This window comes from Mustela putorius, unplaced genomic scaffold (genome assembly GCF_011764305.1).
Source record: "Mustela putorius furo isolate JIRA1106 unplaced genomic scaffold, ASM1176430v1.1 tig00003834_pilon_pilon_pilon, whole genome shotgun sequence".
Taxonomy (NCBI): domain Eukaryota; kingdom Metazoa; phylum Chordata; class Mammalia; order Carnivora; family Mustelidae; genus Mustela; species Mustela putorius.
Window position 1 is genome coordinate 38,586,952 of NW_025421987.1, and position 15,524 is coordinate 38,602,475.

Genomic DNA, 15,524 nt, shown 5'->3' on the forward strand with positions numbered 1-15,524 from the left:
CTCACCAGGTCCTATTTCGATAGCCGCTCTATTTGTGGATCTCGGATTTTCTTTACCTTCTGCCTTCCCATTCATGTCCCTGCTTCACTTCTCAGAGCAAGAATCTTCAAAACCTCTCCACTCACCTCCCTTTCTAAATACCCTACCAGGTCCCATCTAATTTAATCAAAAGTTATTTCCCACTACCCCCTGCTAGCTTGGCCCAGTCTCTCAGCTGGATCTGCACCAGGCTTTCTGTGGGAAGCCCTCCACCTCTGCAGGGCACGGTGATGTGGGCCCTGCACCTGCCAGTTCTGTCTGGGCTGCTCACACCTGACAGGCAGGGTGAGAGCAGGGCAGACTTCTATTTAGACCATGATCCTTCTAAAAAACTCTTTGAGCATCTACTATGGAAGTGCTGCTTGTATGTGCCCCAAATCCTGTGTGTTTCTCCTCCTTTCCCTGTCTCACACAGCCTACTCTGAACAGGGGCCCCTCTCGTGGCTCTAAAGGCACCAAGAGGTGTTGTCTCGAGTTGTTATTGGTGAGAGCAGATCTAAGGACACCTACTCTTAAGGATCACAGAGTAGAAAAACAGTCAAGGGGAAAACTTCAGGTATGGGGCCAAGTGCTATAGAGAGCTCAAGTAAGAGACAGCTAAAAAGGTTTTCTTTGGATTTGGCTACTCAGCGGGCCACTGGTCACTTTAGTAAAGGCAATTTCAGTGAGGTGGGAGGAGAAAAGACAAACCTGGCTATGAAGGGAAAAGCCAGCAAGTAAAGAGAAGGCATGGTTGGTTTAGAAGTGCTTTTATGAAGACATAAGTTGGTTTTATGAAGACCAGTTGGTTTAGTGTGCTTTTATGCTGAGGATGAAAAGGAGAGGCCAAAGATATAAAAAAGAAGGTGACTAACGGAGACAGCCACCTGAGGAGGAAGGAAGACACAGCCTCCAAATCACATGCAAATCTTTTTGTCAACTGCTCAAAAATTACTGAATGGGGGCGCCTGGGTGGCTCAGTGGATTAAGCCGCTGCCTTCGGCTCGGGTCATGATCTCAGGGTCCTGGGATCGAGTCCCGCATCCGGCTCTCTGCTCAGCAGGGAGCCTGCTTCCCTCTCTCTCTCTCTCTGGCTGCCTCTCTGTCTACTTGTGATTTCTCTCTGTCGAATGAATAAATCTTTAAAAAAAAAAAATTACTGAATGTACAATGTATACTTGATCTCCTAATGTTCGATTTTATACCTACATCTTATCTGGCACTTCTCCCTATGATTTGAATGATCATTTGTGCTACTCATCTGAGTATTTTTGCAGAATGGAACAAAGTGTTCATTATGAAAAAGGTGCAGGACAGTTGGAAGCCACTTAACCTCTATCAGCTCCAGTTTCCTTATCTGCAAAATGAGATGATCGTATCATTAACATAATATTGTAGTACTGCACAGAGACCATGTCAGTGAATGGAATGGCTGTAATAGTCGAATTGAAAATGCCTAAATCCCGCAATACTACCTATGGTATTGGCACCTAAGAGCTGGGTTGGTCCAAGATGAAACAGATACAAAAATATAGATTTTTTTTTTCCAAAGTCACCAACAGCATACCCCAATGACACCAATTCCTCTACCACTGCTACTTCGCAGGTACATCTGTTCCTTGGTTTTCAAATTCAGAAAGATCAGCTGGTTCCCAGCTATGTAGATCACAGTATTGCTGTCCAGAAGTTGTAGGTTGGCCCGCTTTCTGCAGTCGTAACCAAAGGAATGACTGAGGGAAAGTTGTTAAGGAAAAGGAGTGTAATAAAGTAAGCATCCTAGAGACAGGAAACGTAATGAAATAAATGTATTTTTAAAAGCTATGCCATTAGGCAAAGGGTCGGTGTTGAAGTAGGTGAATTATACTTTGGAACTCAGTTTTTATTTATTACCAATGCAACTTTATTTTTCAATGAAGTGAAAATTCTTATACTCTGACTTAGTCTGTATTTTAATTTTCGTAGGGAGATTCTGAAAGCAGATTCATTTTATAAAAGAAAAGTATTATATAGGCCTCTTCCCTGAATTTGAAAGGTGAGATGTTTAAAATTCTGACAGAATGTTTCAAAGTTCTGAAAAACCAGTGATAATGTGACTAATATAATAAATCCACATATATGTAACTGAAATTTAATTCACATGAGCAAATTATGAAAATAAACTAAATAATATTTAGTATATAAGTATGTATAATCAATATGCTAACATTTCCTGAGCTCATTAGTATGTATAGGTATGTAGATAAGTGTGTGTGTGTGTGTACACATTTATCCTATAGAGTAAATCTGAACTAATCCAAAATAGAGGTTAAAATAATCTGTTTTTATAAAACATCTTTTAAATGTACATTGTTACTACATTCAAGTTCAAATTAATAGAACCCAAGATATAAATGTATTAAGTAAATGAGATTAATCTATAAAAATGTAGTTTGCAAAAGAAATATAATACATAGTGTATCTTATGTAGATGGATTCATATTTTCTAAGAACTCACTGGTGAACACAGAAGCTAAAGGATCATTGGAGAAATCTTTATTTTTTGAGCCCTTCTTTAAAAAACAAATTCTGATTTTAGGGGATTACCCTTATTTGTAAGTGAATATTTTTAGGGAAAGAAACTATGCAGAATTTTTAACAAGAATATCTATAATTATAAGAAAGAGAAAATCTTAATGCAATTTGAATTGTGAAGTATATACAAATTACAACAAACTATATATAACTATACCTAGCTCATTGCCTAAGAATTAAATTGAAAAAGAGAACATTTCAGAGCTTTTGATCTGTTCAAGAAAACTGAATTTTATCAATTTAATAAAGACATAAACACCTAAAATTGAATCTTCTATAAAGAGCAAATGAATGTGTGATCCAAAGATCTTGTTGAAGCTATTCAGTCCTCAGGGAAACTATCTGAGGCCTCCTTACAAATAAGAGTGGGAACCACAGGCTCTTTATCTTCATAGAGCCTGGTATGGGGCAGGAGACTTCAGCCACACACCTTTTTCCTTTCCCCAAACTGCTATTTTCTCCTTTCCTTCCTTCTCTCCTTTCTCTGTTCCCAGGTACCAGTATAACACTTTGGAGGGCTTAAAGCTATGTCTACAGCCATGAGTAGAAGTAGGCTACCATCTCTTCACTGACATGGATGGCAGCTGGGAATCAGACATGTGATCATTTATCTGATATTATCATCCCTAATTTCGGGGTCGGGGGGAGACTCCCTTTTACTTGCTGCTGCTCTCCAATGCAGAATGGGTAAGGTTGTTAGTTCCCAAACTCTCCCCTTTCAAATCACAACCTGCTTCTTCTCACAGGTCATCTCTATTTCCCAGACTGCTGAGTGCAGTGTCCTGAGCCTCAGGTATTCAGTAAATATTCAGTAAATATTCCGTTGGGTGAAATAGTTAATTAATGTCTAACTAGAGTCCAATCCTTCTCTTTTAACCCCGGAAGACAGGGGCAGCCACTAACCAGAGCTTTGAAGATGTTCAATTGTGTTCTGCTATAGCTTCAACTCCTTCCCGTTTTGTCCCATCCTCACCTCTGGCTTGCGCCTTCTTAACTTCCTATCAGAGACCCAGGGCCTTCAATGTTCATGGGCATCTAGGACCCTCAGTTTAAAATTACATTTAAGGGACTCCCGGGTAGTTTAGTCAATTAAGCGGCCGCCTTTGGCTCAGGTCATCATCCCAGGGTCCTAGGACTGGGACTGAGTCCTGCATCAGGCTCCTTGCTCAGCGGGGAGCCTGCTTCTCCCTCTGCCTACTGCTCCCCCGTCTTGTGCTCGCTCTCTCTGACAAAAAAATACAATCTTTAAAAAATAAAACAACATTGCATTTAATTACATCTTATATAAATTATACTATTGTTTAGGTGCTATTTAATAAATGACATATTTCTTGATTGATTTATAAAACACAAAGTTTAAAATTGAAGTAGACTCAACACAATTACTAAAGTACAAAAAAGAGTATGTAGGGGATACATGACAGCTGACTTCTTGGAGCTTCTCATTCTTGGAGAGTACAACTGTCTAATGCGGGATAGTCCAGAGGGTCAGCTTTTGACTCAAGGTCTGGAACAACTAATAATGTAATCTTTCCAAAAATGGGACAAGCTACTTTGTGACTTCCCTGGTATTGAAAGTGTTCACAAAAAGTCTATAGCTTATAGAGCCACTCATCCATCATGAAGAGAAGGAATTCACACCTCAAGGCAAACATCAAGGTCACTCTGACTCTTATTATTTGGAATCTAGGCATATCTCTTTAATACAGAGATCCCTGTATCCTGGAGCAGCAAGTCCCCAGTACTGGGGGCTGGGAGAGAACAAGACCATCCCTGGGAAGGGATGCCTGGGTGGCTCAGTTGGTTAATCCACTGCCTTTGACTCAGGTTATGATCCTAGAGTCCTGAGATCGAGTCCCACATTGGGCTCCTGGCTTGGCCAGGAGCCTGCTTCTCCCTCTGCCTACTCGGCCTGTTCTGCCTGCCTCCCCCCCTGCTTGTGCTCAATCTCTCTCTCTCTCTGATAAACAAATAAATAAAACCTTAAAACAAAAAAAAAATGTACCTGGGAAGGTTTTTCAGACTACAAGTGCCCAAGTCCCTCTCCCCACAGATAATAATGCAGTAGGTCCAAGAAAGGTCTCAGACCATGTGTATTTCAGGAAAAGCTTCCAGGTGACACTGATAAACCACCTCATTTGAAAAAAATAGGCTAAAAGAAAGGCAACAGCATAACTTTTATCAGCAACTTGTCCAAAGACCACATACATAAAAAAGTCCTCAGGAAAGAAAACTCCCAAGTTAATAAGATTCAGGGTGAATTAGTTTTAGTTACACCTGGGATTGAAATAGAAAGTGATAATAATACGTTCTATCTTTATGTAAAAAGCAAAACACTGAGTTATGAAGTACACAGCCCTCCTCTTTAAGCACACCTTGTCTAAGAGGCCAGTCAGTGGTCTAAGCCATGTGGTCCCGTCCAGCACCCATCTAAGGGTAAGCATGCTAAACTGCCAGCAAGAGCATGAACGGAAATCTCCCAACCCCACCTGACAAACCTAATGTTGTACAGTGACAGCAACCTTAAATCCTCTTGTTGATTATCCCCACCTTTAAATTTTTTCATGGACTCTTACTCTGCAGACCAATTAAAACTTATTATTTTGGACCCTTCTTCCTCAGGGTTGTCTTCTCTGATATTCATCTGATAAATAGTGTGTCAGTGCCCCTGCCTGCCATTAGCATCAGTTTTAAGAAATCGATGAGTTTAACTTGCTAGGCATTGAGAAAGGGATGCCAGGCTGGTAGAGGTGGGAAACCAGGATAAGAGGCCTTCTGGTCTCCTGCACATCATGTCGCATGAAAGAACAAGCAGAAAAGCATCATTTCTCTTTATGGTTATTTGGCATCAACAAAAGCTTGATTAAATTAAGATCATGTATTTCTATCTCAACTTCTCTAAGGGCCAAGCTTCTTAGAATCACCTAAGACAGGGATTGGCAAACTTTTTCTGGAAAGGGCCAGACAGTAAACATTCTAGGCTTTTTGAGCCAGGTGGCCTCTGTTTTAACTACTTAATTCTGCACTTGAAGTGCAATGGCAGCCACAGACAAAATGTAAATGAATGAGAATTTCTGTGTTCCAATAAAACTTTATTCACGAAAACAGACCAGAGGCCACATTTGGTCCGTGGGTTAGTTTGCCGACCCCTGACCTAAGAAGCTGAAATCCAAAAACTATACACGTGTAACTGGAGTGGATACACAAGTGTGAGAAGATCCAGTGGTATGTTCGAATCTGGAGTCACAAAAGGCATCGAAATAAGTTCCGTATAGTCGTAGAAGAAGTTCTCTGAGATTTTCTTCTTAACTTCTTCCTCCACCTCTTCGGAGGCTGGAGCAAGGTCTTCCACATACTGAGAGTCTAAAAAATTAAAAGATTTTACTAAGAAGAGCGTCCGATGAATCCTAAAATTGCATTTCACAAAGACAGGCAGCAGGTACCTAGCCCATAATACTCCAGCAGTAAGTACCACCAGTGGCCTGAATGTGGGATGCCACCCACTAGTGAGCATGGGAGGAAGAGCCGACATGCCTGTGTGCATCAGGGTGAACGCAGAGCTCTGGTCATGGTTTCTGTAGTCTCAAAGAGCAACTCCTAATCAGTTCAAGTCAGAGTGAGAATTCACTAAACTGGGGTAGAATAGTCCTTAGTCCATCTAGTTCCCAGGAAACCAAGTATGAGAGTTTGGTATGTGATCCTCAGAAATGTAATATACAGCTCCAAAGTCTCTAAATCACCCTGCTAAAGCATGTTCCATGCTTTTCCTTTTATCACCCGACACACCCTGCAAGTTTTTATTTCTGTGAATTTTTAACTGTTCGGTTTGGGCAATCTGTCTTTAAAACAGTTATTATTACTGTGAGAAAACTAACAGTACTTACTTACCTCCAATGTTATCCACATAGTCATAGTGAAATGAACCTGAACTTCCCTCCAAACGTTCCGTATCATAATCATCATCCTCTAAATATGATTCTCCCCCTTCAACAAATGTTTCATCTGTGGCATCCTCTCTCACAGCAACTATTAAAAGTAATTTGTTTTAATAATTCCTACATTTTGAATTAAACATTTCCTTATTTCCAAAGTAGCTAATATTTTTTTTTTATCACAACAGAAGTAAATTTAAAAAAAAAAAAACTATGGTAAGATATCTGGAAAACCTACATATATTTGGAAATCAAAGAACATTTAAAAATAATGTATGGGTCAAGGAGAAATCAACAAGGAAACTTAGAAATATTTCAAACTAATGGATAATTAAAATATAACATTCAAAATTTGTGGGATGCAACTAAGGCAATGCTTAGAGGGAAATTTCTAGTTTTGTACACTTAGAAGAAGAAAAGTCAAAACTCAAACACCTAAAGCTCTACCTCAAGAATCTAGAAAAAGCAAAAAGAAAATAAAGAAATAATAGAAATAACAAAAATGAAAGCAAGGGCCAGTTAAATAAAAGGCAAATAAACAATAGAGAAAATGAGCAAAACCAAAATCCTATTCTTTGACAAGATTGGCCAAATGGAGAAACTCCCAGCTAGACCAATCAAGAACAAAGAGAAAGACAATACAAATCTCCAACATCAGGAATGAAAATACATCCTAGAGTTATACCAACAAATTTTATAATTTAAAATAAATGTACAAATTCTATGAAACATACAAAGTTACAAAACTTACAAAAGAAGAAATAAACAACTTTCTGTTTATTAAAGAAATGGAATTCATTAGAAATTTTCCATCTGTTTGTATTTTCTTCAATTTCTTTCATCAATGTTCTATAGTTTTCAGAGCACAGGTCTTTCACCTTCTTAGATAAGTTTATTCCTAGGTATTTTATTCTTTTTGGTGTAATTATATATGGGATTATTTTCTTAATTTCATTTTATGCTACTTTGTTAACAATGTAGAAAAAAAACAACTGATTTCTGGGTATTAATTGTGCATCCTGCAATTTTACTGAATTCATTTTTTACTTCTAATATTTTTTTGTGGAGTCCTTAGGGTTTTCTATGTATAGCATCATGTTACCTGTGAATAGTGACAGTTTGATTTTTTTCTTAACAATATGGACGCCTTTTATTGCTTTTTCTCGTCTGATTGCTGTGGCTAGGACTTCCAGTGCTATGTTGAACAAAAATGGCAAGAGTGGACATCCTCATCCTGTTCCTGATCTTAGAGGAAAAAGTTCTGTTTTTCTGTTTTTAAGCCATGGATTTTTCATATATGGCCCATATTATGTCGAGGTATATTCTCTCTAAACATACTGTGTTCAGAGTTTTTATTGTAAATGGATGTTGGATTTTAGATGTCAAATTCTTTTTCTGCATCTATTAACATATTCTTATTATTTTTATCCTTTGTTTTGTTAAATAAATCAAATAACATTGATTGATTTGCAAATAGTGAACCATCCTCATATCCTGAGAATAAATCCCACTTGATCATTGGTGAATGATCCTTTCACCATTATTGACTGTGTTTTGTAAACATGTTGTTAAGGATTTTTGCATTTATGTTCATCAGGGATATTGGCCTGTAGTTTTCTTTTTTTGTAGCATCTGTCTGGTTTTGGTATCAGGATATTTCTGCTCTATTTGCAGTATATTCTTCCACATGTTATCCAATTTAATCCTCAAACAACTCACAATTATCTTCTTAACGGGTGAGTAAATTGAGGCTCAAAGAGGTGAAATAATCTACCCCAGATCAAACATCTCTAAGTGGTAGACCCAGGCCTCAAACCTAGAGCCCAATTCTTTCTACTATACTAAATTAGAAAAGTTCATTAAAGACTGCAGACTTCACAAGAGAGAGCAAGACCAGATTTGCAAAGAGGTCATTATCAACAGAGAGATGACAGTAACGTCTATGGGCCAGGAACTGGAGATCTAATGGTTAAAACACAGTCCCTGCTCTTAACAAACTTAGAATTTAGTAACAGAGTTAAACAAGTAAACCAGCTCTGCTGCACAAACTTAAATGCTCTTCAAAAGTGATTTTTCCTAAATTTAATAATAAAAATCTAAGTGTATATTATAACCTTTACTTACATTTTGATGCAGACTTCAAGGAGCTGAGAGACCGCTTCCCATCACTCTTTGATTTATCTAATCTCCTCCCATCAGTATCCTGATCCCCTGGTTCCTTCATTTCCTCTGGAAGCACAAAATTGAGATGAGAAAGGGAACAGCTGTGAAAAAAAATCATTTACAGATATCTTTCCCCTAACGAATTCTACAAGCACCAAACACCATGTGTGTTAATAATTGTATGTTTGCATAGTATCCAAGTGACTTAATGGGCAGGAGGTATAGCCACCAGCAGAGACCTCTGCAGAATGGCAGAATATAGTCAGACAGTCCCTTTTTCTAGGCCAACTTACTGTGATGCCCTCTGATTTTCCAGAAGTCTGCAGTGAAATGCCATTCCAGTCCATCTTTTCTCAAATATTCCATCATTAAAGTTAATCCCCTCTCATCCTTACTTTGGTTCATCCCCTCCATTTCCTCTTCTCATCACTCCATCATTTAACTCCTCTGGTGTTACTAATTAATTTCAATTTTTAAATATTTGTTCAGGGTACTTGCTATGTTATCAAGTCTTATGGTAGACACTAAATTATGGTACTGAACTAGAAATGTGACTCCTAACTTTGTGGAGTTTGTTCAGATAGATATTAAATGATCAATTAAAATATAATAAGTGCTATAAGAGGAAAGAATAGGGTCCTGTAGGCATGTCTAGCAAGATGACTAACCCATATCCTCAAGTTCAGGAAGAAGTATTGGAGACAAGGGTGATGAGTGGAGGTTGGCCAGGCCTAGAATAGACAGAATGTATTAGGCAGAGGGAACTTGAGAGTGAGTGCTATGTCTGTGAAGGGCTGAAAGCAGTTTGTTGTGAAACAGGCAGTGAAGAGGAGGCTGGTAGCAGATGATAGAACCATCTCTAAGCTTTTGCTAGAGAGTTTACAACTTATTTCTATGGCAACTGAAAGCCACTGAAAGGTTTTAAGGAGGGAAGTGACACAGCAGATTTTCCCTGTCCTCCCTCTATTGAAGCTCTTCATCTTTAAAAGCACCTGCTATATCTTCCTTATAAGTCTTGGCTTCTCCACCAATCACATTACTGGGTATTTACCCTAAATATACAAATGTAGTGATCCAAAGGGGTCTGTACACCTGAATATTTATGGCAGCAAAGTCCACAATAGCCAAACTATGGAAAGAACCTAGATGTCCATCAATAGATGAATGAATTTAGAAGAGGTGGTATATATAAACAATGGAATACTATGCAGCCATGAAAAGAAATGAAATCTTGCCATTTGCAATGACATGGATGGAACTAGAGGGTATTATGCTGAGCGAAATAAGTCAATCAGAGAAAGACAATTATCATATGATCTCTCTGATATGAAGAATTTAAGAGGCATGGTAGGGGTTTGTGGTGGGAAGGGAAGGAAAAAATGAAACAAGATGGGATCGGGATGGAGACAAACCATAAGAGACTCTTAATCTCATGAAACAAACCAAGGGTTGCTAGGGGTGGGGTGAAGGATAGGGTGGGGTGAAGGATAGCGTGGCTGGGTTATGGACACTGGGGAAGGTATGTGCTATGGTGAGTGCTGAATTGTGTAAGACTGATGGTTCACAGACCTGTACCCCTGGGGAAATAATACATTATATGTTAATAAAAATAATTTTTAAAAAACAGGAGAGTTTGAGATGTTATAATGTAGTAACTATTATTCTCAAAAAATACACACCAGTTACACAATTAAAAAAAAAAAAGTCTTGGCTTCTCTATGCTAAACACCACATATCCTCCACCTCCTTCTACTGCAGGACTGGCAAGCAGAATAGAACACAGTTCTTTTTTTTTTTTTTAAGATTTTATTTATTTATTTGACAGAGAGAGATCACAAGTAGGCAGAGAGGCAGGCAGAGAGAGAGAGAGGAGGAAGCAGGCTCCCTGCCGAGCAGAGAGCCCGATGCGGGACTCGATCCCAGGACCCTGAGATCATGACCCTAGCCGAAGACAGCGGCTTAACCCACTGAGCCACCCAGGCGCCCCTAGAACACAGTTCTATTTGACTCAGATCTGTGGTTCGATTCAGGTTTGAACCTCAGTTTTGCCACATAAGCTTTCCATGAATTCAATTATAAACAGGAGTGAAGTAAAAACAACTTACAAGACTGCTATGAGAATCAATTGAACTAGTGCATTATTTTTCTTTCCTGGTCTGTGAAGAAAGGCTAGTATGCCGAAAGCAGATGGGATACACACTACATGGTTTGTGGAGAGGGCAGTGTGAACACCACCTCCTTTCATCTGTATCTTGGGGGTCATTCCATCTGCTTTCTTGCAGCGACATCATGATGATGCCCTGCCTTGATTTGGGGGACAATAGTGCAGGGTCCAAATGTTTTTCTTAAAAGCTATTAACAGGAAACATAGGTCCTAAAATGACACTTATGTTACTAAATTTTGTTTAGCACTTTGAGGCCATTTTTCTGGGTTACCAAAATGATGTTTTACCATTTAAAAAGTGTACGTGTGTGTGTGTGTGTGTGTGTTTTCCCTTAATGTTCTCCCTTTCTTCTTTCTTCCTCACTCTCTTCCTTCCTTCCTTCCTTCCTTCCTTCCTCTCACCTGATTGTAAAATATATGCCCACTAGGATTGGGAAGTGTGTAGGAATCAAATGATGGAAAAATCTTAAGTAGCAAGATCCTTTAAAATCAAATTCTATCATCTAGGACATTTCCTTTTCCTTCCGGTTTGGATATACAGACTTGTTTTCTACATTTATACAAGTCATGGATTTGAAAATAATTAAATAATTGTAACAATAAAATAATTTTTAAAGATCAATATTGCAAGCTAATATCCGTTACTGCAGCGTGGTTGCACATTATCCCACCCTGTGGGTAACGGTCTTTAGGGAGCTACAAACATACCTAAATGCCTGTAAAGGTTCTTTATAATGTATATTTACTAACTCAATTCTTAAAACTACTGAGCCCACTTATACCAAATGGTATTACACTGGTCATTGCCGAAGACACAAAAAAGAGCAACAGTGAACCCTTAACCTTAAATAGTTTACAATCTAGGAAGAAGAAATTGACAGTTCTCTTGGAATATAGTCTCAGAATAAGCTCTTCTAAACCACTGATCCAGATACGGGGCTGACCAGAACAAGGATGGTCTGAAAGTCCTGACTGGAGAGCAACTATAGCTAAGGGTTTCCTTGATAAAAATCAACATGTAAACTATTGGAAAAAAAATAAACTATTCTCTCAGTTGCCATGTCGCAGACCCTAAATAAGCAGAGCAGAGCGGGCTCTGGGTTTGCCAACCAAAGTAAATGGATATCTTGTGGCTGTTGATCAGTTAAGAACTGAGAGATAACTGTTCCATCTGTAAATTTCAGTAACACCTCCGTCTATAAACATGTATTGCTTTATTTTCTATTGCCAGCATACAAATTTCACAACCTAAGATAATACCCATCTCTTCTCTCACACTTTTTTGGGTCAGAAATCCAGGTACACTCTGTGGGTTCTCTTGAGTTTCACAAGGTCAAAACAACGTGTTGGCAGAGCTACTTTCATTTCTGCTGGCTCTGGGGAAAAATCTATTTCTAGGCTTATTTAGATTATTGGCAGAATTCAGTTCCATGTGGTTGTAGGACCAAAGCCCCTGTTTTCTTGTTGACTGTAGGCCAGAAGTTGTTCTGTTTCCAGAGGCCGGGTGGCTCATGGCCCCCTTCAAAGGCAGCAATGGTAGGTCAAGTACCTCTCAGTGGTTTCAATCTCATAGTTTTCTTTTCTGCTTCCTACCACTAAAAATTTCATGAGATCATTTTCTGTCCTTTACTCTTCTCTTTTCCAGATACATTTACTTTTAACATACTGTAACTGATCATTAACAGGATACATATATTCTAATAAAGAGCTTGTAAGACCTAATAAATCTACTGAAAGTGAATAAGAAACAGTTACAGTAAACAATTATGGTAACAAATATGGTAACCATTATGGTAATGCCGGTTTGTAAACAAAGAGTTTAAGCCACAACCAAAGGTAAACTGGTGTCAAGACAAAAGTGTAACCAGGTGGTGGGTATTGGGGAGGGCACGTATTGCATGGAACACTGGGTTTGGTGCAAAAACAATGAATACTGTTACGCCGAAAAGAAATGAAAAAAAAAAAGTGTACTCTTTATCCCACACTATTATAAGCAATATATTCCTCAAGTGGCTAATATGACCATGCAATAAATTTTAATATCACAAACACAGTTACTATCAGGTTGTGGGCAGTATGGAATAAAATACTGGAACCGAAAGAATTTTCCCAGTGTTCTGAACTAGCACTACTGTACAAAAATACTGAGATCTTTTCTCAGCTCTTCTGGTTTAGAAAGGGGGGCTGCAGAACCAAGGGGCACCTGATCTAGAGATTGGCAGTGTAATTGGTGAGATGGAATAAGGTGATTTTTTATTCATGTGGTTGGCTGGTTAGGTTGGGGTTGTTTCGAATCAAGGAACTGGGAGGTTGTACTGTAAATTGCTGAGGCTCTGGAGCCAGAATGGCTTGGGTTCACATCCTAGTTTGGCGGAGGAGAAAGGTTAACTTGGGCAAGGGCCAAGTCGTTAGCATCCCTTAACTCTTAGTCCATTTATATGTAAAATGAGGGTGATAAATAAGATTGTCTGGCAGAGTCATTGTACGTATTAAATGAGATCTTTTATACTCTTAGTTCTCAACACCCGCTGTGCTTCCGAATCACTTGGAAGACTTTCATAGCCTACCATTCTCAGGCTCTCACTCCCTAAGTAATTCTTTTGTGCAATCAAAGATAAGAAGCTGGGCTTAAGGACCAGGGGTTTACTGAGTAAACCAGGGGTTTGAGTACCAGTAGGTACACAAAAATAGTAGTTGTTTTTACCATAATTACTACAAATTGTCTCTAATACAGCCAGAGCTCAATAAATGTGACCATGGAATCTTCAGACAGTTGAAAGAGGTCTTATCTAGTCCAACCTCCCACCCAGTGAAAGTCAAACATCTGCAACATTAAGCTCAGCACTGTTAGAAAAGCAGTCTAGTGTGTTGGTCAGGCTGAGAACTGGCTACAGTCAGCCTGGTACTGTGCTTACAGCCTGGCTCTCCTTCTTACACCTCCTGTGAGGTGTTAAACAGGTGTTTAGCCCCTCTGTGCCTTGGTTTTCTCATCTGTAAAGTACCTACTTCATAAGGTAAAGTACCTACTTCATAAAGCTGTTCTGAGATCTCACTGAGTTAATACAGTAGAGTTTTTTTTTGTTTTGTTTTAAAGATTTTATTTATTTATTTGGCAGAGAGAAATCACAAGTAGTCGGAGAGGCAGGCAGAGAGAGAGAGAGGGAAGCAGGCTCCCTGCTGAGCAGAGAGCCAGATGCGGGACTCGATCCCAGGACCCTGAGATCATGACCTGAGCTGAAGGCAGCGGCTTAACCCACTGAGCCACCCAGGCGCCCAATACAGTAGAGTTTTAAGAGCAGTGCCTGACACATAGAAAGTCAGTATATAAAATGATTGAAGGGATAAATTTATTCATTCTTGAGTAAATGAACAAATGAAGGAACACTTCAAGAGATGATCAGGTGGCTTCGATTCAAACATTTCAGGTTAGTGAGTAAGCACATTCTGTTAATGCTCAGCTCTAGTTCTTAGTTATTTTATACTAAGCTGAAATCTGCTTCCCTGCAACTTAGATCCATTTGGCCTTTGTTCTTCTGGGGACATATACAAGTTTTCCTGTGCACTATAACCATTCAAGTAATTGTAGCTACTTTACTTTTCTCCCTAGATCCTCTCTTTTCCAGCTATAGCCTCTCAAGTCTTTCAATTACTCCTCACCAACCTGGTTTCAACTCTTTTCGGCATCCTGATAGCTCAAGAAGTTCCTTCCCAATGCATTGAATATCCCTCCCAATTTTGTATCTTCTTTGAGGGATCCAGAAATTCTCCAAAAGAGATGAACTGTTACTCTACTTGTTGCAAACAGTGTATTGCTTTAAGGCAGCCTAATATTACATTATCTTCTGGGGGTGGTGTGGTAGGCTTATCATATGCTGACTCAACATAATCAGTTTGTAACCAGCCAGAACGACTACGGCACACTTTGTGTGTTCGCAACCACGCCCCATCTCATACAACTGAACAAGCTAGGTTTGGGAGGCTATTTGTGAACTCTCTTAAATGTCCTTTTATTAGATTGAACTCCACTGATCCACCCTATGGCTAATTCCGTTAACCAACTCACTGAGGAGACTATCAAGTTTTGAGTCAACCCTGAGGACGTATAAAGGAAAAAAAAAAAATCATAGTACATAGTGGTGCAAAGGCATGTGTTGCTAGAAGGAGGTTGCCTGGAAACCAGACAGAATGGTCCTGAATGCAACATTAGTTAGATTCATTCCCCAGATTCCAGGGTCCTCAGTCTCACAAACTCAGACACTCCATCTCCGCAGTGTGCCAGAGCTGACCATGTTAAGACTCAGGGACTGTCACATAAAACAGATGCTCAGTTTCTACTTAACAATGTGAAACACCACTGTGCGAAGAATAGTAATACTCCATGTATTTTGAATGCTTACCACGTGTCAAACACAGTTCTAAGGATTCTGCACATACTGTTTCACATGTTTCTCCAAACAACTCAATGAGTTACACGCAATTTCCAGATGAGAACACAGAGCAGTTACTCTGAACCCTTCCCTCTCGCGCACCCATGCAGTTGGTTTCTATGTCCCGTTGCCAAGTGAACAGTCATTGAGCCTTTTGAATTCATCCTCTCCCTTCTACTCCCAGTGTCACCACCCTCATCTGGTTATGTCATCTCACCTGAACCATTACCACAGCCTCACACCTTGTCT

At 39.3% G+C, this 15,524-nt stretch overlaps 1 protein-coding gene across 10 annotated transcripts in view; it reads right to left on the reverse strand.

Moving 5' to 3' along the window:
- The window catches only part of CFAP44 (cilia and flagella associated protein 44), a 152,495-nt gene that overhangs the window by 136,078 nt on the left and 893 nt on the right, over positions 1 to 15,524 (reverse strand). For 8 of the 10 annotated variants that reach the window (XR_001180962.2, XR_006609093.1, XR_006609094.1 and 5 more), the window contains exons 2-5: positions 8,646 to 8,750; positions 6,478 to 6,615; positions 5,793 to 5,952; positions 1,586 to 1,748 (exon numbers count right to left, since the gene is read on the reverse strand). Coding sequence is in view for 7 of the 10 variants with exons in the window: in XM_045088385.1 (XP_044944320.1) it covers positions 1,586 to 1,748; positions 5,793 to 5,952; positions 6,478 to 6,615; positions 8,646 to 8,745 (561 nt within the window). In the remaining 3 variants the exon portion in view is untranslated. The remainder of the gene's footprint in view (positions 1 to 1,585; positions 1,749 to 5,792; positions 5,953 to 6,477; positions 6,616 to 8,645; positions 8,751 to 15,524) is intronic. The other 2 variants (XM_004761445.3, XM_045088386.1) reach the window with 1 other exon arrangement.